The 24,567-nt window shown below is 45.8% G+C and overlaps 1 protein-coding gene across 1 annotated transcript in view; it reads right to left on the bottom strand.

The window, feature by feature from the left end:
• LOC146810884 (A disintegrin and metalloproteinase with thrombospondin motifs 2-like) overlaps positions 1-24,567 on the bottom strand; it is a 1,551,661-nt gene that overhangs the window by 79,811 nt on the left and 1,447,283 nt on the right. Inside the window, exon 21 of the mRNA XM_085617927.1 lies at positions 4,663-4,752. Coding sequence (XP_085474053.1) covers positions 4,663-4,752 — 90 coding nt within the window. The remainder of the gene's footprint in view (positions 1-4,662; positions 4,753-24,567) is intronic.

Genomic DNA, 24,567 nt, shown 5'->3' with positions numbered 1-24,567 from the left:
ACAGGCTCATTACTACCCACCTGAACCATCCTTCAACATACTTTTCACCTTTGTCTCATTACAAAAGCCACTCAGAGCCACTGGTTCTACTCCCTCTTTTTACATTATTTTGTGAACATATCTTTTATTAGTCCTAATATCCCTTTGAATGCAAACTTGGCATCCCTCAGCATTACCTCTAGGTGTGTATCCTCTACCACCATTACCTGTTCAGATGCCCTGGGATTAATGATGATGTGTAGGTCATACGGTTCAACCCATCCCAATATGTGATTTCCGCTTCTGGCCACATAGACCTGCCCCTGATGATCCTTTCTGATATACTATGTTAGCCCACATGAATCCTATTGCATCAATGTTCTCTCCCCTGTACCGCTTGGGATTTATACTGCTTTGTTCCAATTTTACATTAGACCATCTCTCTTGAAACATGTCATTGGGGATAATAGAGTAAATCGACCTAGAGTCAGCTATCAAGATTAATTCACATCTCTTAATCCTAAATATAACTTTGGGCCTATTCTTTCTGCCTTGGTGTTTGCTAATTATTTTCGATGCACAATACTCTATCTCATACTTCATCATAACCAGACCTATTCTGATTCTATTACTATCCCTGCCTACCTTTGTGGTGATGTGCACTGACCTAATGCAGATCTGCTCTAAAGCAACTGGTACGTGTCTTCTCCTGTGCACTGTGGCCTGGAGATGTGGAGCTTTGAAGTACGGGCAGCTGAATCAGCAGAGCCTGTGTTGCTAGGCCACTCTCCTGACGTACGCCTCTTCGACAGTACAGTGCACATGCGTTGACTTTGGTGCTCGCACTGGGCTTGCTCTGGTGAACAGTATCTTCTGCTGCAGTCGTGGCACTTATGAGGGGGACAGGTTTTTTCAAAAGTTCATCCCGGCATCCAATTAAAGTTTCAACACTGTAAAAAATCCTACCACTTGCCACAAAAATTCTACTGATTACGTTGGTCAGCGGAGTACTTTGTTGATCAAAAGCTACAGACATGTACTGCTCATGGGTCACCCTCACCAAAAAAAACGTAATGAGCATGAGGAGCCACAGTAACGATGCAAAGATGTTTATTGGTAGACACAAACCCAGTGACTACACAGAGCCACAAAAACCTCATTTGAGATTAGAACATAAGGACCTAGAACAATGAACCACAGTGTTCCCTTACTCATCAAAGATACAACCGACTCACTCATCCTTTATGCCAATAGAATGGTCATTTGGTTATAAAGTTGAGTTATTGTATATTGCTCTGTAGTGTCACCCATTGCCCTTCTTTCTTTGTACTATGTATTATTACATTAAGTTCTGACAAACAACTAAAGTTGCTTCTGTCAGACCTAAAAAAGTTATCACTTACTCACTTTCACATTCTCTTGCTTATAGAAAGCACTGTGGGCGAGATTTATAAACCACTGTGCGCATCCAAGTGGAATTTGGTTACAAAAAATGTTCTATGGAATTCCGGGTCATAATACTAACTTAACACAATTAAAACTCTGCCAGTATGGTGCATGTTCCACTGTCATGCATTAAGAGTTATGGGGTTTAAAAAGGGCCTTGCAGCCAGCGTGCATGTCAGTGCAAAATCCAGTTAGCACCCAAAAACTCATGAGTTTGTGGTATTCACAAGCATTTTGCAGGATGGATTACAATCCAGCCCACCCTGAACACCTGCAAATATACTCATGCACAGGCGTAAGTGTTTTTCCAGGGACAAAAATAAGGGAACACATCTGTATTTCATCCGGGTTTACAGAAATGGATGGCTCAACAGAATTATTTTTTTATTTTTTTGCAGGGGAAAAAAGTACTAGCGCCACACACATTTGTCGATAAGCACATTTTGTAAAGTAGGTGTACTGCCGGAATTTTATGACTGAGGTAAATGTCATAGCCCCAAATGGTCTGGGGTGTACTTCAAATGTCGGGGTAAACATAAAGGAGCAGGAGCTTTTCAAGCATGCCTTTGTGCTACGGGCCTTTTGATTGTAGCAAGGATGAAAGAGACCCTTTACTTGGGCAGGCATGTTTCAAAATTACTGTGAAGATGAGGATTGCCTTCATGGCCCTCACTTAGTCCATAAGCGGCGGCTGCAGCACAGCATTTCTGATCAGCCTGCCTCGCGGACGCACTGCCCTCCTGGGCGAGGACACACCATATGTGAAATGAGACATTCAGCCAACACAGCAATCCAATTAGATGGGAGATTGGAGCCCTTTATGATTACAGACGCGGGCACCTTTACGGGGAAAATGTCAAAGCCATAAACCTCGCTGTGCACCAAGAATCCATCACATCTGCAAGAGGGTACACTGGAGAAATACAAAACGTGCTAGTTTTTTTTTTTTTGCTAGGTGATATTTCATTATATTTAACTGAAACAAGGAAGTGGGAAAACGCTGTCTTTCACTCAAAAAGAGCGACCTGCACCAAACTCGAAAAATACTTATGTAAATGTTGAACTTTACTGTTGGAAGCAGAGCGCTCTCAAATGCCAAGAGTGTCGAGCCGGCTAGAGGCGCCTTCAGCTCGCGCCAGCCTGCATTATTGCGACCCAGAGCGCGCGCAGATGACGCAGTGTTCCACCTAACAATTTCTTGTGGGTTGGGAAACCAGTGCTGGTTTTGTAATTAAAAAAAATAAAAAAAATGATTCAAATCAAAACTGTGCAGAAAAAAATGCCTTTTGATATGGCTTTAAATATATACTCCATGTTTCATTATTGTAAAAAAAAAAATCACTATTTATGAAAGATGCCATGAGCTCAAACATTCAGAATGCTACTGATTAAAAATTGAAAAAACAACGTTGTAGGTTGGAAAATCCAAAACACCAAACGTACGTTCATAGTTTATTTGCAATAAGCATGAAAAACAAGAGGTATATCGTGAAATCATCGTGATAAGACTAGGGGTGTCTCGTTTTCACAGTCATAGCGACACACGACATTGGTCTCATAACATAGTTAAATCCTCAAACCAAAATGGCACGTTTCACATTGTGTCAAGTTAAATACATTAAAAAAACACTAAGAAAATATCCCTGAAAAGCCAAAGTGCATAAAGGCATTGGCCACAATGCCTAGATACAGTACCTTATTGTAACACCTCCAATAACCAGCCACAGCTTGAAACATCACTAAACATTTCACCCGCTTAAAGGTTTAACAGTCATCAATATATTGTAACAGTTTAAACAACAGTTGCTTGTACATAACAGTATCAGTGCCACGTATTTATTTTTTTTGTTATTTTTGTTATTTTTTGCTTTTGATACCTGACCATGAGATAACATTCACATAAACCTTTAAACATGAGATCGCATGATATTGACACATGTTGAATTGCTACATAGTTTAAGATTGAAAGCTTCCAAACTGCCTTGTAAACAAGGCCAGCAAAGGTATAATTGAGTAGGGTTCTTCCCAATAGAGGATCAGTGGACCATCCATCATTTTTTAACAGTCACAGAAATATCAAGATTAAAATTTTCACCCCACCCAATTTACTGCTTTCAAGTAAAAACGTCTCTGAATGTGCATAGACTGCACACCCAGTATAGAGCGCAGCCTCGTTTGCTTTTAGTTTGTTTGCGTCAAACGCAATAAATGTTGCATTGAAATACCAGCATAGAGCGCCGTATAATGATGAGAAGAGCCATTGGCCAATGCCGTTACACTTCAAATTAAGGCATTTTCCTAAATATTTTAGCAAAGAAAGGCATGTCTTGTAAACTGAGGTAATTTGTAGTAACTAAGTATATTTGCCAGTTCACGCATAGATATAGCACCCTCATTCACACACACATTTCACACCAAACATGCAAATGTTAAAAAACGTCCAATGGGCATTGAATGTGAACCATATGTTAAACAACTCAATTCTATGTAAATGGCACAGCAGTTGAAACAAGTATAAAATCTTCTCGTTTGTCCTTGGCCAAATTGTATAAAAAAGTGAAATAATATAGAATGTAAAATGACATAGAAATACAGTATTAAAAATATAAACAGAACATAGGTCATTTTTCGAAACATCATGGCACAGCAGTAACGTTAGAGGCAGCGTAACTGGAAATCACCATTCCCAAAAAGAAATATGCAAATGCTTAAGGGAATATAAAAAAGCATTGAAAGAGACGAGGGTGAGAAAAGGAGCAGAGAAGGCGTTCTTTCATTCACTTGAATTACCAATTTGAAAAGGAGTGCAAGCAGCTTTCAGGTTGGTTTGCAAAGGGGAATGTTAGCACTGCAACATGTCGTTATTGTGATGTGGTCACATGCACAATACATTCTCTTTCAAACTGAATTTCATGATCCAGCGAGAGCCTTTTGTCGTCATCACCTCAGCTGCAGGTATGCTGACAGTACCTCTCCTGCAGAGGCCTGCAACATGTTGTGGAGTACAGACTTCCGCATCCGTCCTCCAAGACCCCTGCTTCCGGTGCCACAGAAGCTCCAGAGGAGAGAAATACTAAGCACTGCGGCCCAGTGGGAAAAAAAGATTCAGCCCAAAGTGTGACGTGCGCAGTCAGGGAAAGGTTCCATAAAGGGAGAGAAAGAGAGCAAAAGGCAAGGTCCATAGCCGGCGGGGCATGCACTTAAGGGCAAAGGCAGAGTTATAAATGTGTCTTTTACTTGAAGATATCATCTTGACGGGATAGGAGGGATCCGGTCTCGATAGCCATTGCACTATATAGTTCTTCTTTGTGGGATCAGATGCATTTTCTGAAAAAGAAAACTTATTGTTAAAAAAGCAACACTGAGTCTAAATCGGCCATTTTAATATTTTAATAATACTGACAGCGGGCATTTCTTTTTGAATCCTAAATTTACATTAAAAGTAAGAGAGCAATAAGATTACCTTATTATATGGCTCTTTATGGCATATTTCTGCCATTTGTAAGCCTGGTAAATAATTATTAATAATATTTAACAACTTAACAACTTAATTTACTCATTTACTGACCCCCACTTGAGCCTGCCGACGTTCAGTCTTGTGACCTTCAGATCACCACATTTGTCCAGGTTGATATGTGAGACCTGGTATCTTTGGCATGGTTTTCCTCTATAGTTTTGCCTCTGCTTCCTGAGTTTTTCCTGTGTGCTGAATTTCGTTTTTTGCTGGTCTAGATGCTTGGGGCACTTTGCAACTGCTGATAAGGGCCAAAGTGCAAGTGCTCCCTCTGTAAATTGTGAATATGGATTGGTGATTCCATGATTTGCTATTTGACTGACTACTAAGTCCCTAGTATAGAGCACTGTGTGTGCCTAGGGCCTGTAAGTCAAATGCTGCTAATGGGCCTGCAGCACTGGTTGTGCCACCCACACAAGCAGCCATTCAAAGGGTTCTCAGACCTGCCACTGCAGTGTCTGCACGCAGTCTCTACTGTCATGTCGACCTAGCACGTGCACCCACTTGCCAGGCCCTAACCTTCCCATTTCTTACATGTGAGTCCCCCCTAAGGTGGGCCTAAGGTACCCCTGTGGGCAGGGTGCAGTGTAGGTGAAAGGTAGGATGTGTACTGATGTGTGTAACAGGTCCTGATAGTGAACTACAGTGAATTTCGTTTTCAAAATTGAAAGTCCCATAGGATAGAATGCGAGTTTATTTATAACATCCTATAAATATAGCTTCCCATTGGGACAAGATGGGAAGGTGAAGTTTAGTATGCCTGAACTCAGAACACAAAGATGCATCTTTTAGCAAGGATGATTTTCACATTCTGTGTTTGAAAACACCACATTCAGAAAGTGGGTATTTTCTTGCTTAGCCATTCTATTTGCCTCTGCTGGGTTGTGGATTGACTGTCTGGCTTTGGAGTGACAGGGGCTGGGGATGTGCATTCACTATAGACAGCAACTGGGGGGGTTGAGGTGTGTCCAGACTTTCCTGGACGAGTCAGGGCTGGGCTGAATAGACCTGGGCTGCATTTAGAGTAAGGGGAGGAGATTTCCTTGCACCTGAATTGGCCTGGTCTGCCTTACACAATGCTGTTTCCACCTCTTGCCGGGAAGCTGGACCACAGAGGACAGAACTGGTTTTGGCTGAGCACAGAACCTCTCTGCCACCAGAGAAGAAAGGAAAATGCTGAATAAGTTTTGGGGCCCAGACCCCAGAACTTTAGATAATTTCTGGAACTAAAGAGGACCCTTACCAAGGAGAAGAGCTGGATAAGCTGAATGAGAAGTACTGCCCCTTTGCTGTGTACTGTCTGGGGTTGGCTCTCAGTAGCTATTTCTGCCAAGGAAAGGACAAGGACTTTGCTGTGTGCTGTGTCGCCTGCCTGATGAAGATCTCCAAGGGCTTGAGGTATAGCCTGCCTCCTGTTCTGAAGTCTCAGGGACCCCAAATACTTCACCGACCTCTGGGTATTGCCTTTGGAACTGCGGTTTCAGTTGCCACAGAGGGGAAAAGTAGCCGACTCAGTCACTGGCTCTGTGTGCTGAGGGCACCGCAGAGAGTCCCGCCACATCCCACACCGCAACCCTAGTCTCACTGATGACGATGATCGCCACCACCACCACTGAGCTTCTGCTTGCACTGCGACCAATGGGCACCGCACTTCGCCTTGCCTCAGCTCAACCCGCCGCCCTGGTCTCACCAAAACTGTCACTGCCCACTGACTTCGACACCCGTGACCACATTGTGGCTTGGGACACCACTCGTGAGTCTCATGACGAACCGCTCCGTCCCACACAGCAGTCAGGACCGACCAAGGCCAGCTTCTAGTAACCGGCTCTGTCGCCTGCACCGTGACCTGCCAGCACCGCAATGAGGACCGCCTCACACCGCACCACAGTCCTGGGCTCACCGATGCCAATGGACAACCATAACCGAGCCAATTCCTGCACTGCGACTTGAGGGCACCACATGTCGCACCGCTTACACTTCAAATCGCAACCGTGATGGTTGCCACGACTGGCCCGCACCAATGTGTCGGCCGCAACACAAAAGGTACTTTTTACGGGACGGCCGACACCACGACCACTGCGGTCAAATGGAACTGTTGGTTTCAGTTGTTTTCCCAATTTGATATGATTGCCTTCAAATGCATTTTGGTTTTTCTATAATTGGTGAGCTAGCATTTTGATGAAATACAGAATTAAATTAAATAGAAAATTAAACTCAAATGCTCTCCTCAGTTGGCTAGCATTAACATGGATCGTGAGTTTTGAGTTAGTACTGCACCTGCCAATCCCAAGATGGCAGAATGTTGGTCACATAAGCTTCAGCACTATTCAAATTGTAGGGAGTTGTGGATGCACTGCACTTACTCATAGATGTAGACTATCCTAATTTATGCACTTTACAGCTTTTCAGTTGAAGTATTTTGTTTTTTTAAGGTGAGACCACCTAGCATGCACTGTATTATACTGTGAGAGACAGACCTTGACTGGGATCTAAAGGCTGTCCTGGGAAATTTTTTCAAACCAGCTCGCTCCCTCCTCTCTCTCTTTCTCTCTTTCCATCCATCAATTTTCTATCTTGCTCCTCACTTTTGCCTCTCTAATCTCGCTCCGGTGCCTTTCTGTTTCTCTCTCTCATTCCTGAAGCACCCGCTGTGTCTGCTGCATTTATCTCCGGTGAGCTGGAGAAAAGGATATAGGCACCAGCAAAGCCCTGGGCTTTCCCAAAACCACCTCCAAAGGCTCCAGGATCCTATTCACCCGGGATAATGCAAAAGGAGTAAATATCCAGAGTGGCCCTGGTGATGGCAGTGGATGTACTGAGTCTGTTTACAGTAGAACTTCATAATGCTGTTGGCATTCTACCCACCTACTCTTCAGTGGAAAAACTAAAGTTGAGCAGCAACACTTCCACTGCTGGCCCATTCACCAAAATCCCTACTTACAAAGCCCCCTTCTTTAACAAGCAACGTCTGCTACCCAGTAACCTTGCCATACCATGTGTGCTGCCCATACTAATGCAGCTAATGTTTCTTTAAGTCGTTTGTTGACACACACATGCCAATCAAGGCCTAGAATGCACCAACTGCAATTGGCCACACATGCTGACTGTGCTTCTACAACTCTATTAAACCATTTTTATAGACTGTTTTCATGAGAAGGCTATATCAACCGTACAACTGTAATTTTTTTGATTCCTCTGGTCTGATGTGTATTGTTTTTACAGATAAATTGTTTGTGTTTTGTATAGCACTCTATCACCCGGAGATGTCTTTTTAGATCAACTGTTAATGTGTTACACCATGTAGGAAATTAGGTTTTTGATTGAATGGGGGAGAAGAGCCTTCTCAAGCAACAGCCATAATCCCCGTCAGTGTAAACCACAAAAGTCACTAAATTAATCTGTGCTTAACCCTCTGGTAGCATGGCCCAAAAGCAGTCGGGCTTGACTTAGAGACAATATGTAGAGTATTTGTGAGAAGTTGGCCTGGTATATCCTGTCCACTAGTTATAGTGGGCACCCTGTACCAGTCCAAACAACCCCTTATTGGTTGTAGGTTAAAGACATCCTTTATTGAAAGCTATCCTAGTGGTAGCTATGGAGAGCAGCCTTCAGGCTAAGTCTTGAGGAATGTAAAGCAGCTTATTTTACCAGTCTATAATCTCTTGAGTGCCTAAATGAAAGATAACCACACCAGGTATATATATAAAATATATGTATTTATTTCTAAACACACCCTCCTAGACTCTTTATGAGGCTAGAGGTCAAAACACATAAGTTACACTTCAAATATCACAGTAATAAGCACAAACACACGTCAGGCCCTAGGGGCGAGCCAAACCATATACTGAAATAGTGGTATAAGAACCTCGACTTAACTAGACACAAGGCCGAGAGCCTGTAGAATCACTGGGACCCCAAGGAACCACTCAAGGTAGTGACACAGGGGACCCACGGGGGCCGTGTGCAGTGTGTGAACACAGCCGCAAGCTCCCATTAGCTTCTATGGGGAAAGTCGCAGTTAGATTTTTAAGGATTAGGGACACTTAGAGTTGAGTCAGGACCAAACCCTTTTGACTTAGGAAGTTCTAGAGTCAACACCCACGGGAGCACAGGAGTACTCGTGTTACCTCACATAGGGAAGCCGGGTGCATAGGTGTCTTTTGGTGTCGGGTCGCGTCGTCGATTTCAATGGGAGCTGGTGAAGAAGTGCTGCTTCCGGGAAGATGCAAAGTGTCCGAAGAGATCCAAGCCTGGATAGAAGATGAGAAGAACCTGAAAGCAGAGGGGACAGAGTCTGGGTCACTAGCCATTGACCAGGAAGGCGATAGGCAGATGCCCGCCGATGTCGGGTGATTTCAGGTGAAGAAGGTGAAGCTTGACTCTTCAACCACAAGGACCAGGAGGTGTCGAGGACAACCAGGAGCTGGATTCCAGCTGTCCCACAAAGGATGTCGAGGGCTGCAGCGTCAGTTCCCGGATTGGACACAACAAGCCTTGACAACAGCAACCCACGCAGAAACGAGAAAGATGCTTCGGTGCAGACCAGCAACGTCTGTGGGACTCACCACTTGGTAGGGAGTCAGGGCATGTCTGGGACAACCAGGGAAGCCCAAGGAAATTCAAAGTTACCCCCTCAGGGACCCACCAGTCACCAGACCAGGGATCGTGAAGGGACTTCAAGACAAAACACAAAATGGCGGCCCACGGGCCACTCGGAATGACCAGGCCACCAATCTTCAGTGGATTCAGTGCTCGAGGTGGGGGCTACAAGTCAGCCTAAACACAACTTCAGGAGACGTTGAGAAGTCAATGAACTTGCAAAAGTGCACAGTGACCAGGAGTTCTGGTTCCATGCTACTCACGAGGGCTGTGGGTCTCAGCTTTGCTGGGGAATTGGGTCAGCCTGTGAGATGTCTGGAAATCCTCTTCCTGGGCTGTAAATACTTCGGAGTCCGGCGGGAGCTTCGGAAATGCAGACTGGCAAATTACTTTGTTGGTGCCTGCCAAGCAGGGGAGTCACTCCTTGATCCCAAGGGAGATTTCTTCAGTCCTCTAGTCTTGAGTAGAGCATCGAAGTTCCAGGATTCAGCTTCAGAGTTTCGTCCATGGATATCTAAAGTTCTGGTTACAGAGGTTCCTTACTTATACCTAAGGAAGGGGTTGGACTAGCTCTGGAGACCCACCTATGGGAGGGTTTGGAAAGAGGGGTGGCTACACCCATTTCCTTTGTCCAGTTTTACGCCAGAGCAGGGGCTGGAAGCCCCTCGACCGATTTGAGCTGGATTATGCACAGGGACACCAAATGTGCCCCCAGTGCAGGACTTCAATCCAGCCCCAATACACATAAGCCTGTCTGGAAGGGGGTTACACCTACCAGTGACAGGAAACCTATTGTCCAGGCCTCCCCTGCCATAGTTTCGGTCAGCAGCAGGAGGCCAGACTCGTGTCTGTGGCTGCAGCATCCATTTTGTGATGCCAGGGCTCTATTAAGTTTCTACCGGGTATACCAGTGTGTACATGTCTCTCCCTCTAGAAGGGTGGCATTCTACCCCCGCTGCCAGAAATGGTGGGGGTAGGATTCCAAAGTGTTTGACAACAAACACGACATGTTTCTGTGCAGCCATCCCAAAGTTAGCATTTACCGTGAGGTTAAAATGCACTTAAGAGTATATGGTCATGCTGCACTACAAACAGTATCAGAGAATGGACTCTGAACGCTGCAGAGGAGCTCTGCTCATGCAGGGGCACCCTCTCACATAAGAACCAAGCACTCTGCCTTCAGGATTGATAAGGCCTGCCATAGGAGTGACTTATAGGTTTATATGTGTGTATATATGTAGTGATACAGGTAACCTATATCACAGTAAGGAGTGCATGCACCACCTTACCCAGGCTTACCCAGGCTGCAGTAGCAGACCTGTGGTATCATTTTGGGTGGCTTTCCAGGGGTGGCACAATACATGCTTCAGCCCCTTGTAGGCCTCTGGGGTACCTATGCCCTGGGTACATAGTGTACCATATACTAGGGACTCACAAGGGTACCTCGGGATCCAATCTGTGTTGTACCTAAAGTACATGCAAGCAATTTAGAAGAGAAAGAAGATAGGCTGGGGACCTGAATAACAGGTTCCCAGCCAAACTAAGTCAAACACCATCAAAACACCAGGAAAAAAAGTGGGGGCAACCATGTAGTCAGATTCCACCTTCCTACATAACCCCCCCCCCCAAACGGAAGGAGATAAGGCTAACCTTGCCCAGTTGAGCCTTTATTGACTAAGTGGCCATAAAACGAAGAACCTGCACTAGCATGGTTACACCCTGTCTTATGGTCCACTAAGTTATCCCTTACCCTAAGGGTATGAGAGGGTCTCCACCATGGGGAATCACTACCTGTGGTGTGTTTTGTTAAAGACAAAGGCTGGTGAAGTGTCTGAGTAGGGAAGTGAGGCCCTACTAAAGTTGGCCTCAGCTTCCTCAGATCACAAGTCACCATGTATGCCTCTCTTTCCATGACTGAGTTGCACTTTGCTTTAAGGGTCAACCTTTGGCTGCCTACAGCTGGGGGTTGGATCCATTTGGGTGGAACACTGGGGGGGCATGGCAGGTTTGGAACCTTTTGGTCCCAGGTTTGCCCTTGCCCAACAGAGTCCTTCTGGGGGAGGTCCCTACACAAAGGTATGGGGGATCCCTCAGTGGGTTGAGGAATTTTCACCTGGCTAGGGCTACTAGACTGGGTGCCCCTAATAAGCTGATGAGGGTGTTCCTCTGGACAGGGGGCCCTGTGGGGTCCACTGACCTCCCTGACCTCTGCAGCCTTGGGCTGACTGAGGCAGGGTAGAGAGGGAAGGTTACCTGCTCCAGACTGGGTACCACCTTGGAAGGGCCCCCTGCCATCAGAGGTGTTGCCAGGACAGGCCTGACTACCTCTGGGGCAGTTCCTTCACTAGGGGTAGGATAAGTTCCCTGAGGAGGCTGACCCTTACCAAAAGTCTGGGGGGATGAAGACCTTTCTTCAACCCTTGTGCTCTCTTGTGGAGGAGAGTGGGCCATTTTTTCAGGCTCCATCACTCCAAAAGTTTGCTGGGGTGGGGCTGTGGCCATCACAGCGCCCTAACTTTTTCAGGGATGCCCAGCATTCTGAGATGGGCTTGGTGTTCAACTTTAGCCCAGGCTGAAATTTTCAGGTCATTGCCCATCAGGCAATCTACAGGTACGTTTGGGGACACTGCCACTCTCTTGTGGCCTGTGACCCCTCCCCAGCTGAGATTGCCTATGGCCATGGGGTGATCTGTTCTGACACCATCAATGTTGGTCACCTGGTATTTAAACTCAGGTAAAAGCTGCTGAAGGGGGACTAGTTTCCCTGTCACCATGGTGACACTAGCTCCTGTGTCCCTGAATACCACAGGTTTATGACCATTAATCAGTGGCTCCAATCTGTACCTGCCCAATGCATTGGGACCTATGGTAAAAGTGGCAAATCCCATACCACCATCAGAGTCAGAGGAGTCCGATGAGGAGGCCCTTCTTAAATTAGGGCCTACCTCTGTTCCACTTGCAATAGCACCTAACCTTTTGGGTGCACTACTTCCAACTGGGAGATTACTACTGGTAGTACCAGGGGGGTGGTAGAGTTAGTTAGTGGATCATTGTCTTTATTGCCAGCCTTGGGGCAACTGGGATCTGTCTTCCAGTGTCCAGGCTTTTAACAGACATGGCAATAGGGTTTCTTTTTAGGGGAGGAAGGAGTTTGGGACCCACCCCCAGAAGAGGACTTTTGGGGCCCTGTAGTGGACGTATCCTTAGATTTATCCCCACCTTTCTCTTGGGACTTGGTAAAATCTTTCCTCTGGTCACCACCCTGATTCTTAGGCCTTACCCTGGTTCTGACCCATTTGTCTGCCTTCTTTCCCAATTCTTATGGAGAGGTCAGATCAGAGTCCACCAGCTACTGGTGTAAAAGCTGGTTTTGACAAGTATTAAGGATCAGCTCCCTCATAATCAAATTGTACAATCCTTGAAAGTCATGCACTTTGCTGCCATGTATCCAACCTTCCCGATCCTTAGTAGCACAATCCACAAAGTCAAACCAGTCTTGAGTCTGCGCCTTTTGGGTGTCTTTGAACTTCAACCTATACTGTTCAGTGGTTAGGCCAAACCCATCAATCAGAGCACTCTTCAAGACCTTGTATTTGTCAGCATCCTCTTCTCTAACAGTGAGGAGCTTATCTCTACCTTTGTCTGCAAAGGAGAGCCATAAGATTGTTGCCCACTGCTCCTGGGGGACCCTTTGAACTTTACAGGTCCTTTCCAGTGCAGTTATGCATTTGTGGATGTCATCCCCACTCTGGTAGGGAGGGACAATCTTATTCAGGTTTATATGGTCATAAGACCTCTCCCTATCTCTAGGGATGTTGCTGCCACCATGGGACTCTAGTCCCAACTTTTTTCTAGCTCTGTAGAGCTCTAGGGCCTCCTTATCTAGGGCTACCTGCCTCTTTCTGATTTCCAGCTGACCTTCCTCATACTTAAGCAGTCTCTCCCTCCTCTCCTGAGAGGTTTCCCTCCTATGAGAGGAAATAGAGGTCCCTATGGATGAGTCAGAATGGTTAGACTCCACTGAGGGAGATCTTGACCTTCTAGGCCCACTACCAACTCTTCCAGGAGGGACAAAGGGGGGCCCATTGTGGCCCTCTCCATCACCTTCTAGGGGAATTGGATTTTCCAGGTCCAAATCATTGTCATCTGCCTGGCCAGCATCAGAGGTCAGGCCATGGGGAGTTTCACCCCTAGGCCCTTCCTCAGGTGCTGTCCCACCCACTCTGCCTACCCCTTCAGATCCTATAGATCTGCTGAGATCATCCAGCCTGAGTACCTCTAGGAGATGCTGGGTGGTTGGACTTTTGCCTGTCCTCAGTTTCCTAGCTGTACATAATGCTCTCAGTTCCATGAATGGTAGGTTATCATACCTGGAAACTAGAAGTCCACTGGCTTCTGGCAGGGACCCACTGGTTCCTGGCCTTGAAGACATTACTAGTGAGGTGTGGTGTATTGCACTACCTACTCTAGTGTGGCCTACTCAGTCAGTCAGTCAGTCAGAAAAGCTTTATTATCGGTTAAAAACCATAAAAGCATATATATATATATACAACAACTAAAATATGGACATGACAATATACAACAAAGTTCCACTTCGGGGGATTCCGGATACAAATAATATTCCTCAAGTAGATTTAAAATACAATATTAAAAGCAGTAAAAATCCTATAAAAAAGAGAAGAGAAAAAAAACCCTATAATTCTGGATCAATCCCTAGGCTGTATACTAGTCGGGGTGCCTTCTAAAATTAAATGATTAAGATAGCACAATTTTAGGCAATTTTATTATTATTTTTGATTTTAGCGCCTCTTGCGCACCACAGAGAAAAAAGATATCTGGAGGTAACAAACACAATCAAAAAGGTGGTATCATATTTTAATATTCTAAATACCTCCCTATAATCCCTGAGACCCCTGGATTTGCATAGTGAGACGATCCATTTAGCTCTAGCCCTAGAGTAGAACAGACAAATGAGCAAAACGTGCTGGTCATTCTCTTCAACGCTTTCACAACCAGGACATAAGCTTGAAACATTGGGAACATTAAACCACTTGTTTGTCACAGCCCGCACTGGAAGAGTTCCATGTCTAAATTGGACATATAACTTCTTTGCCAGTGAGGGCTGGATATCGTCCAAGAATTTCTCAAAATAATAATTATCCTTGGCCTCCAAAAATCGATTGGTCAGCCTACCCAATGATAGATTTGATATAGTAAGATCCCACCGATATTGCTTGAGTACGACGACCAACGCCCTTTTAGTAGTCAGGGGACAAGTTTCCTCAGGGAATAGCCACATATCTCCCCTACCCAGTGCATAGCAAAGCTGTTTGACATGTTTTAACCAGGGTATTTTACCCGAGCCCCTTATAGTCAGAAAGTCCCTCAAGTCCTCACTATAGCTTTGGAGCTCTGGAGTAGACCAGAGTCGCTCCAGTATAACAATGGACGATTAAGGATAACCTCCTGTATCGGGGCCAGACCAATATCTAATCGTAAAGGGATCAGGGGTGTACTCTGGGGAAGTCTCAATAAGCGTCTAATAAAACTATTCTCGGTAGTAGACAAAGGGGTTGCATTAGCATGACCCCATAACTCTACCTCGTAAAGCGCCCCACCTCTAGCCTGGGCCTTGTAGATTTCCACTGGCGGACCCAGAGATTTAGATGCACACTCATTAAAAACCTTTAGTATACCGCCAGAGGATTGGGCCAACTTCATGTTAGCCCTAGCCATATGGGACCCCCAATCCATCCTATCATTTAGTGTTATCCCTAGATAGTCAAAAGTGGAGACTCTTTCCAACACAGAGCCCTCCAAATGAGGGTGGGGATAATTTGATGGTCTTGCATAAAAAACGATATATTTGGTTTTAGAAATATTAATCTCCAGATTTCTTGATCTACAGAAAGAACAAAACGCCTCTAATGTTCGCTGGATACCCATAGGAGATTTTGATAACAAAAGGGTGAACATCAGGGCTGGTATCTTACGGGCTTCTAGACTAGGAGAATCTAAATCCCTCACTCCCATTAAGTGTTCAATCAAACCATTGATGAACAGGGAAAATAGGGTAGGGGCCAAAACACACCCCTGCCTAACACCCCTTTCCACCTCAAAGGGAGCGGAAAGCTCCCTGTTCCTCCCATACCTCACCCTTGCAAAAGTGCCTTGATGCAAACGTTCGAATAAGTGGCAGAGGTATACCGGAACACCCATCTCTAGCAGTATTGCCAAGAGCTTGTCCCTCTGAGCCAGGTCAAACGCGGATCGGAGATGCACAAAGATCAGGTATAGGCTACCAGCCCCCATGGTCACCGTTTTCCAGTAAACCAACTGAAGTCTAAACAGTTGGTCAATTGTAGAAACCTTGGCACGAAAGCCCGCTTGGAGGGGAGTTAGGATGTGGTGTTCGTCCATCCAACTCTGCAACCTAGTTAAGAGAAGGCGAGCAAACAATTTCTGCAGGACATCAATGAGGCTAATGGGGCGGTAATTGGCCGGATCGAGTGGGGAAGCCTTCTTATGAATGGGAATAATCTCTGCACCCCGCCAGGTTAGGGGGATCTCCATGCCATGAAAAATAGCATTAAAATATAACAAAATATAGGGAGCCCAAACCTTCTGTTCACTCGTGAATAGATCGCCCGGGATCCTGTCCAGAACGGGAGCCTTCCCAGAGGAAAGGCTTCTAAGAGCCGCCTGGATTTCAGGGATAGTACAAAGTTGATAATCAGAGACCCTTACAACTAGTGGCGTTGAAGTAGATATACCCTTCAATGGGGAGGCCAGGTCTGCTGGAGATACAGAATCCAAATGGTTGACTAGAGGCTTGAAATGGGCTATCCAAACCTCTTCACTCAAGTTAGGTATTATAGCGGGGGGCCCCTCTAGCATGCCTGATCTAACTAGATTCCAGAAGGCCCTGTAATCGCGACCTTCCAGGGCATCTTTGATACTAGCCCATCTCGAGGCCTCCCATTCAGACTTGGACTCCATAGTAATACGTTTATAAGTGTGTCTAACCTCCCTAATACTCAACAGGGAACCAGTTTTAACCTCCCTCACAAGAGCACGTTTGTCCACCCTACAGTTATTGTTAAACCAGCTTAGTGTTGACTGAAGTGTAAAAATAATCGGCCAAAGTAGAAAGGAGCTTAGAGTGAATATTCTCCAGCTCCTGGAAATAGGTGAGATCGTATTTATCAACCGGGAGTTCAAAAGCCTCTGCTAGAGAGGTGGCCACATGTTGATATAGATGAGCTATTTTATCAGGAGCTAACACAAACTTAGCCCACCTGATGCGCCTACCCCGCCACTAGGGTTAAGTTCGAGTCAGGGAATATCTCCAATGCCCCCAGTTCGTATTGATGTCCCAATGTATGTATTAGTTCAAGTGATAAGAGATTATGATCACTGTGTACCCTATTAATTACAGTAAAAGCCATCAGTTGGGGCCAGAATTCCACATTGACCATAATATAGTCAATGGTTGTACTTTTTCCCACTCTGTTATATGTACACTTCCCAGGGGCATCGGGAGGGAGTCTCCCATTACAAGCTCTGAGAGAGTGTTTTACTAGGAGCTTGTTAATCTGTAGGGCCAACGGTGTTAGACGCTTTACCGAATACATAGAGCACTCCTGGATGTGCCAAATAGAATCCTCATCTAAGGTTACAGAGGGGATCCCTGCCAAAGGTTTGAAATGACAGTTAATATCACCCCCGATAACTCTATGTGACGGTGGAGGAAAGATAGAAAGAAGTTCATCAAGAGCCTCTAGGGTAGATAACCCCAACCGGATGGGAATAGGGCGCAAGCAAACATTAATGACCACCACCGAAGAACCATCCAAGTATTTAAGTATAATACAGAGGATGTCCTGGGATTGAGAATCTATTACTTTAACTGAACACCCCAAATGTGTGGCTACCCAAATACATAAACCCCCCGAAGGACGTCCCCTGGGCCCCTGCACAGCCGGGATATCATATGTTGCAAAGCCTACCCTTATCGGGGGAGTTAACAACCAAGTCTCTTGGAACAAACACAAGTCATATTTGTCCACCAACTCACCCCACTCTGGATTGGATAACTTAGATCCAAGCCCTCCTACGTTCCAGGACCCAATTAAAGATCTACGGGAATCTGCCCTTACGGGACTAGATATGGTAGACTCTAGCACATTAAAAGGGAGTGATCCTAGAGAGGTATCCAGAACCAGACCATCTCCCAAATGGCTACTATTATGACATGGACTGTGTGTGGACCTTGTTGTTCCGGCTTGCTTCTCCCCTAAAGCCCGCTGGGGAGAACTCTTCTCAACACTCCCACCCTCCACCACACGACAATCGGCCACATTGGGGGACATTACGGTAGGCCACGATCGATGACATAGTCAGTCCACACTATTCAAGACACAAAGTGTTAGCTACGGGTACATTATATTCCACTACCTGTGGCCCGTGATAGAAATAAGTTGATACGGGCCCACTCGGTAGTAAAACCCGTGAATAGAAATACCCCAAGGGGAGAGGATTGATTGAACCCAGATTACACGGGCCTCCCCACTCAAGGATGTGGTTGACCACTCCGGGATCCCTAAAATTAACAATCACACAATCCCCACCGATATCCTTGGGTTTGTTCCCCAACCAGCTAACTCTTCTAGCAAATAGAATTTCCCCCTGGCCCGAACTCAACAATGGTCTGTGTCTATTCAACCAAAAGATAACTTTGTTCTTCAACTCGGGGAAAGTTTCTCCACACTCACCTGACAACGAAGGAACCCCTGATAAAACCACCACATATGGAGAAGCCTCAGGTGGTAACTGGGGACAAAGTGGAAGTTGTTGGGATACATTACCAACATTTTTCGAAGCAGAGCCTTGGAGCACCGAACCCCGACCCGCCCGCTGCTTACTAGTGTCTTTAAGGGTGGGAGATGGATTACGGGGAATCGGGCTACCTGTAACTGGAGGCACCCTAGGTGGAATAACAGGGCCAGAGACATTAGTATCTGGGGTTCGTTTGCCCGTATTAATTGAGACCGATCCCTGAACCAGATGGTCTAGACAAGAGCCTCCCTTTGAGCTATGGCCTTGAGAGGCCTGCTTGGTGTTACCTGGAGCTACTTTCCCGATAGTATTCCCAGTTGAAATAGGAGGCAGATCTCGTCCTCCATTTTTAATGTTTATCAATGAAACTACTTTATCAATTCTACTCATCAAAATGTTAAAATGGGAATTGATGAGTTGTTCCAGTTGGGCTTTAAAATCAATTAGTAAATGAGTAGCCCATACCGGTGGAGACAAAGTTGAAAAAGGTGAAGCAGAGTCTGCCTCTAGGTCATCTATAATAGGTATATTACTCTTAGCTAACTTATTAGTAGGTTTCGACTTTTTAGTTCTGGAGCGAGGCTTTGGTGTCTTTCTAGCTCCCTGAGGGACTGAAGGGACTGCAGAATTGATAGGAGGGGTAACAACCTGATCAGTCTGCGCACATGGAAGCTCAACATTAACATAGGAGGACGCTAGCGTCGAATTCGGAGAATTAACAGTGGATACAGATATGTTCCCAATTAGCGAGGGGGGTAATAAACCAGGTGTGAGAGAGAGACGTCTTTCGGTATTCTCTATAGCCGACGCAACCACCCCTATGGTTTTTTGTAACATTTTGTCTATAGCAGTTAAAGTCGGCACTGGGGTGGTTGAGGCTGTTGTTTGTCTTGTGCACGGGCGAGAATTAGGGAAAATGGTTTTGCCCATGATACTTCAATGTGAAGTTCACAAATCACAGTTCACGGTAAAACAGTGAGAGAAGACACTCAAAAATAGTAAAACCCCCAATAAATTGGACCAAAAGATTAAATATTAATAACACATAACAACAAAACTTAGGCTAAATGATACGTAATAACTAGGACAAGGCGAACCAACCCTGTATCAGGCCAGCCACAGGGGGTTGCCCTGCCCGGCCCCCTTCGGCCACAAACGGCCCGCCCTTTACCTGGGCTTGGCCCGGCGACCACCCATCTGCGGGGGGTCGAGTATCTTGCCGGTAGTGGGAGGGGCCGATAGAATGCAGCTGGCGAGGCCCCTTGAGATCCTGGGACCTGTAGTCCTCTGACGCCAACAAATGCCCCCTGCAAAGTTTCCTGGACGAAGCATCACTTTGTTTGAACAAGGCAGGGGACTGTCCAACCTAAATAGATTGAGTGGAAGGGAACCAAATAAAGGGTAACTTAAAGTCTCTTCATTTCGGGTTGGTAAGTCGACGTTTCCACGTTTCCACTTCGTGCTTGAGGGGAACGATCACTTGGTCATACTCCAGGAGGAAAGGGGAGATGGTGAAAGGCAGCGGTGGTCACGTGGGGTCGGCAGAAGGAATACAAAATTTTAAAAAGCAAGAACCATGTGAAGTACCGTTTTCACATATACGAAGCACGTAATTGAGGGAAGGGAGTGGAGGAACACCGGCATCAAATCATCCAACACCGTGAATAATCCAGGTATGTCAGAGGACCGTGGTTTAGGGAGGGACAGACACTAGATGAATCATTGGCAAAGGGAGAGGAGACACGGGAGGGTTCAGATGCTAGGTACCCCCACCCCGTGCTTCAGAGTCTCCCCGGGTAGCGTTCGCCCAAACGGCCCCCAGTCTCCCTCGTACCTTGGTCAGCCACGCCCCTCCAGGGACGTGGCCGGCTTGCAGGTGGTGCCGGATAAGGTCCGGCTCCCTTCTTTCCTCCTGGTCGATGTCGTCGGGCGGCTGGAACTATACTTAGCGCGCCGGGCTCCTTCTGGGATCTCCTCCCAGTGGCGCGACCCTCGTTGAAGACAAACCTCACGAGAATGTATGGGAGGGACACTAAAATTCAGGGGCTCCGTTCTTCCCCTCCTCCTCCTGTGCTGTAAACAGGATAGAACCCGCACAAAATGGCGTCCAGCGTTTATGTCTCACGCATGCGCACCAAGAGCCTCAAGTCGATTTCCAGTCTCCGCCTTGTGTGGCCTACTAAACTCTCTTGAGTTGTAGAAAGGGTGTGCTAAGCCCTTAACACACAACTCTAAGTTCAGTAGAACTTACTGTTATTCTAAAGCTTGTATTATATGTACCTAGGGTACCTTTAGTGGTTTTCAGTTAGTCACTCAATTGAGATTATCTGGTAAAACAATAGCAAGCTGGAATCCCACACGCTGCACACCTATGTGAGAAGTTGGCCTGGTATATGCTGTCCACTAGTTATAGTGGGCACCCTGTACCAGTCCAAACAACCCCTTATTGGTTATAGGTTAAAGACAACCTTTATTGAAAGCAACCCTAGTGGTAGCTATGGAGAGCAGCCTTCATACACGTCAGGCCCTAGGGGCGAACCAAACCATATACTAAAACAGTGGTATAAGAACCACGACTTAACTAGACACAAGGCCTAGAGCCTGTAGAATCACCGGGACCCCAAGAAACCACCCAAGGTACTGACACAGGAGACCCACAGGGGCCATGTGCAGTGTGTGAACACAGTCGCGAGCTCCCGTTAGCTTCTATGGGGAAAGTCGCGGTGAGATTTTTAAGGATTAGGGACACTTAGAGTTGAGTCAGGACTGAACCCTTTTGGACTTAGGAAGTTCTAGGGTCAACACCCACGGGAGCACAGGAGTACTCGTGTTACCTCACCCAGGGAAGCCGGGTGCATAAGTGTCTTTTGGTGTCGGGTCGCGTCGTCGATTTCAATGGGAGCTGGCGAAGAAGTGCTGCTTCTGGGAAGATGCGAAGTGTCCGAAGAGATCCAAGCCTGGATCGAAGATGAGAAGAACCTGAAAGCAGAGGGGACAGAGTCTAGGTCACTAGACAGTGACCAGGAAGGCGATAGGCAGATGCCCACCGATGTCGGGTGATTTCAGGTGAAGAAGGTGAAGCTTGACTCTTCAGCCACGAGGACCAGGAGGCATCGAGGACAAGAAGAAGCTGGATTCGAGCTGTCCAACAAAGGATGTTGAGTGGTACAGCGTCGGTGCCTGGATTGGACACAACAAGCCTTGGCAACAGCAACCCACACAGAAATGAGAAAGATGCTTCAGTGCAGACCAGCAAGGTCTGTGGGACTCACCACTTGGTAAGGAGTCGGGGCATGTCTGGAACAACCAGGGAAGCCCAAGGAAATTCAAAGTTACCCCTCAGGGATCCACCAGTCAACGGACCAGGGATCGCAAAGGGACCTCGAGACGAAACACAAAATGGCAGTCCACGGGTCACTCGGAATGACCAGGCCGACAATCTTTAGTGGATTCAGTGCTCAAGGTGGGGGCTACAAGTCAGCCCAAGAACAACTTCAGGAGACATCGAGAAGTCAATGCACTTGCAAAAGTGCAGGGTCACCAGGAGTTCTGGTTTCACGCTACTCACGAGGGCTGTGAGTCTCAGTTTTGCTTGGGACTCGGGTTGGCCTGTAAGATGTCTGGAAATCCTCTTCCTAGGTTGCAAATACTTCGGAGTCCGGCGGGAGCTTCGGAAATGCAGACTGGCAAATTGCTTTGTTGGTGCCTGCCAAGCAGGGGAGTCACTCCTTGATCCCAAGGGAGATTTCTTCAGTCCTCTAGTCTTGAGTAGAGCGTCGAAGTTCCAGAATTCAGCCTCAGAGTTTCGTCCAGGGATATCTAAAGTTATGGTTACAGAGGTTCCTTACTTATATCTAAGAAAGGGGTTGGACTAGCTCTGGGGACCCACCTATGGGAGGGTTTGGAAAGAGGGGTGGCTACACCCATTTCCTTTGTCCAGTTTCAAGCCAGAGCAGGGGCTGGAAGCCCCTGGACCGGTTTGCGCTGGACTATGCACAGGGACACCAAATGTGCCCCCAGTGCAGGACTTCAAAGCACTCAGAGAGTGCTCTCACCCAGCCCCAATACACATAAGCCTGTCTGGGAGGTGATTACACCTCCCTTTGTCAGGAAACCTATTCTCCATGCCTCCCCTGCCAGAGTTTCGGTCAGAAGCAGGAGGCCAGACTAGTGTCTGTGGCTGCAGCATCCATTTTGTGATGCCAGGTCTCTATTAAGTTTCTACCGGGTTTACCAGTGGGTACATGTCTCTCCCTCTAGAAGGGTGGAATTCTACCCCCGCCGCCAGAACTGGCGGGGGGGGTGTAGGATTCCAAAGTGTTTGACATGAAACACGACAGGTTTCTATTCAGCCATCCCAAAGTTAGCATTTACCGCGAGGTTAAAATGCACTTAAGAGTATATTGTCAGGCTGCACTACAGGCAGTATCAGAGAATGGACTCTGAACGCTGCAGAGGGGCTCTGCTCATGCAGGGGCACCCTCTCACATAAGAACCAAGCACTCTGCCTTCAGGATTGATAAGGCCTGCCATAGGAGTGACTTATAGGTTTATATGTGTATATATATGTAGTGATATAGGTAACCTATATCACAGTAAGGGGTGCATGCACCATCTTACCCAGGCTGCAGTAGCAGACCTGTGGTGTCATTTTGGGTGGCTTTTCCAGGGGTGGCAAAATACATGCTTCAGCCCCTGGTAGGCCTCTGGGGTACCTATGCCCTGGGTACATAGTGTACCATATACTAGGGACTCACAAGGGTACTTCAGGATCCACTCTGTGGTGTACCTAAAGTACATGCAATCAATTTAGAAGAGAAAGCAGATAGGCTGGGGACCTGAATAGCAGGTTCCCAGCCAAACTAAGTCAAAAACCATCAACACCAGGAAAAAAAGTGGGGGCAACCATGTAGTCAGTTTCCAACTTCCTACAGTATTTATGCAGCACTCAAAATAGTAACAACATGAAAACACAGCGCAATAAAAGTCTCATGCCTATTACAAAAATTAGAGTAAATTGTAATACATTGTTCAAGACCAAAACAACAAAAATCCAATCAGTAGAACCAGAATTTTGTAAGAAAAACTCTTTACAACTGCGTTTTTAGTCTGCAATAAACAGACATACAAGTGTTTTTTGTATGTCCCAAACTTTCCAATTGGCCTTGTTGTCCAAAGGTACGCTTAGAGTTTGATAAATTGACAGACTTTCAGGATATCCATATAATATACATTTAAATAAACAAATCCAAATATTTCTCATTTACCTAGAGGTTATGTTCAAACAGTTGTATAGCACGAATATGGCTTTCTTATTCCCACACTTGATAAAAAGTCAAAACGATTGGCATTGCTAATGCTTGTTTTAAAGCAACGCCAATTCAATCCTTTCTGTCTCTGTTGGATATAAGCAGATTTCCACGTTGGCACTGGTTGCTTGCACCAAACCTTAAGGTAAAATAACAGGCATGTATATTTCCCTCGCGAAAAATGTGATTATACATTAATACAAGAAAGCTACTGTGGTGCTTATTACAAGATAGAAACTGAATATAAGAACATAAGCACACTATGTTTATCAAATCTCAAAATCATCTAAAATAAGAAAAAATAATGAACTAATAAAATTGCACAAATAAAGTAGCTTTATGTGTTATGAACGGACTACAAAGGATTACATTTTTTAAATGAATTAAATCTTCTTTGTCTCAGATTACTTAGAATCATTACATCAAAGCGAGACCTAATACAAAAAAGATAAGGTCAAATGACACAAGAGGTCTGGAAATTTTAAAATATTAATGATGATTTAAGTCTGTTTCATTACGTCAGTCTCTGTCCAATATCCCGGTCATCATATGTTCCATAAGCTAAACAAAGTACTAAAATATCCTTGGGAAGATTACATCATCCGGTGATTTTTTTAAATTTCCTATTACAACTCAATATGTTTCTCCACACATAAATACCATAAAATGAAAATTATTCAAAAGTTTACATCTGTTAAATCCAATATTTATAAATTAAATTGTACAACTAGAATTGTTTTGTGAGAAAGTGCAGAGTCTTGGCCTAAACATGTGTTGGCTATAACAACAAAAAAATAACAAGAATTGGCAAAGTCAACAGGTCTCGGCGATGCCAGAGCTATTGGCTTTGTCAATGTCAATGTCTTTTAGCCAAGAGCATGC

This window comes from Triturus cristatus, chromosome 7, assembly GCF_964204655.1.
Source record: "Triturus cristatus chromosome 7, aTriCri1.1, whole genome shotgun sequence".
Lineage (NCBI taxonomy): Eukaryota > Metazoa > Chordata > Amphibia > Caudata > Salamandridae > Triturus > Triturus cristatus.
This window is presented reverse-complemented; position numbering and strand designations above follow the sequence as displayed.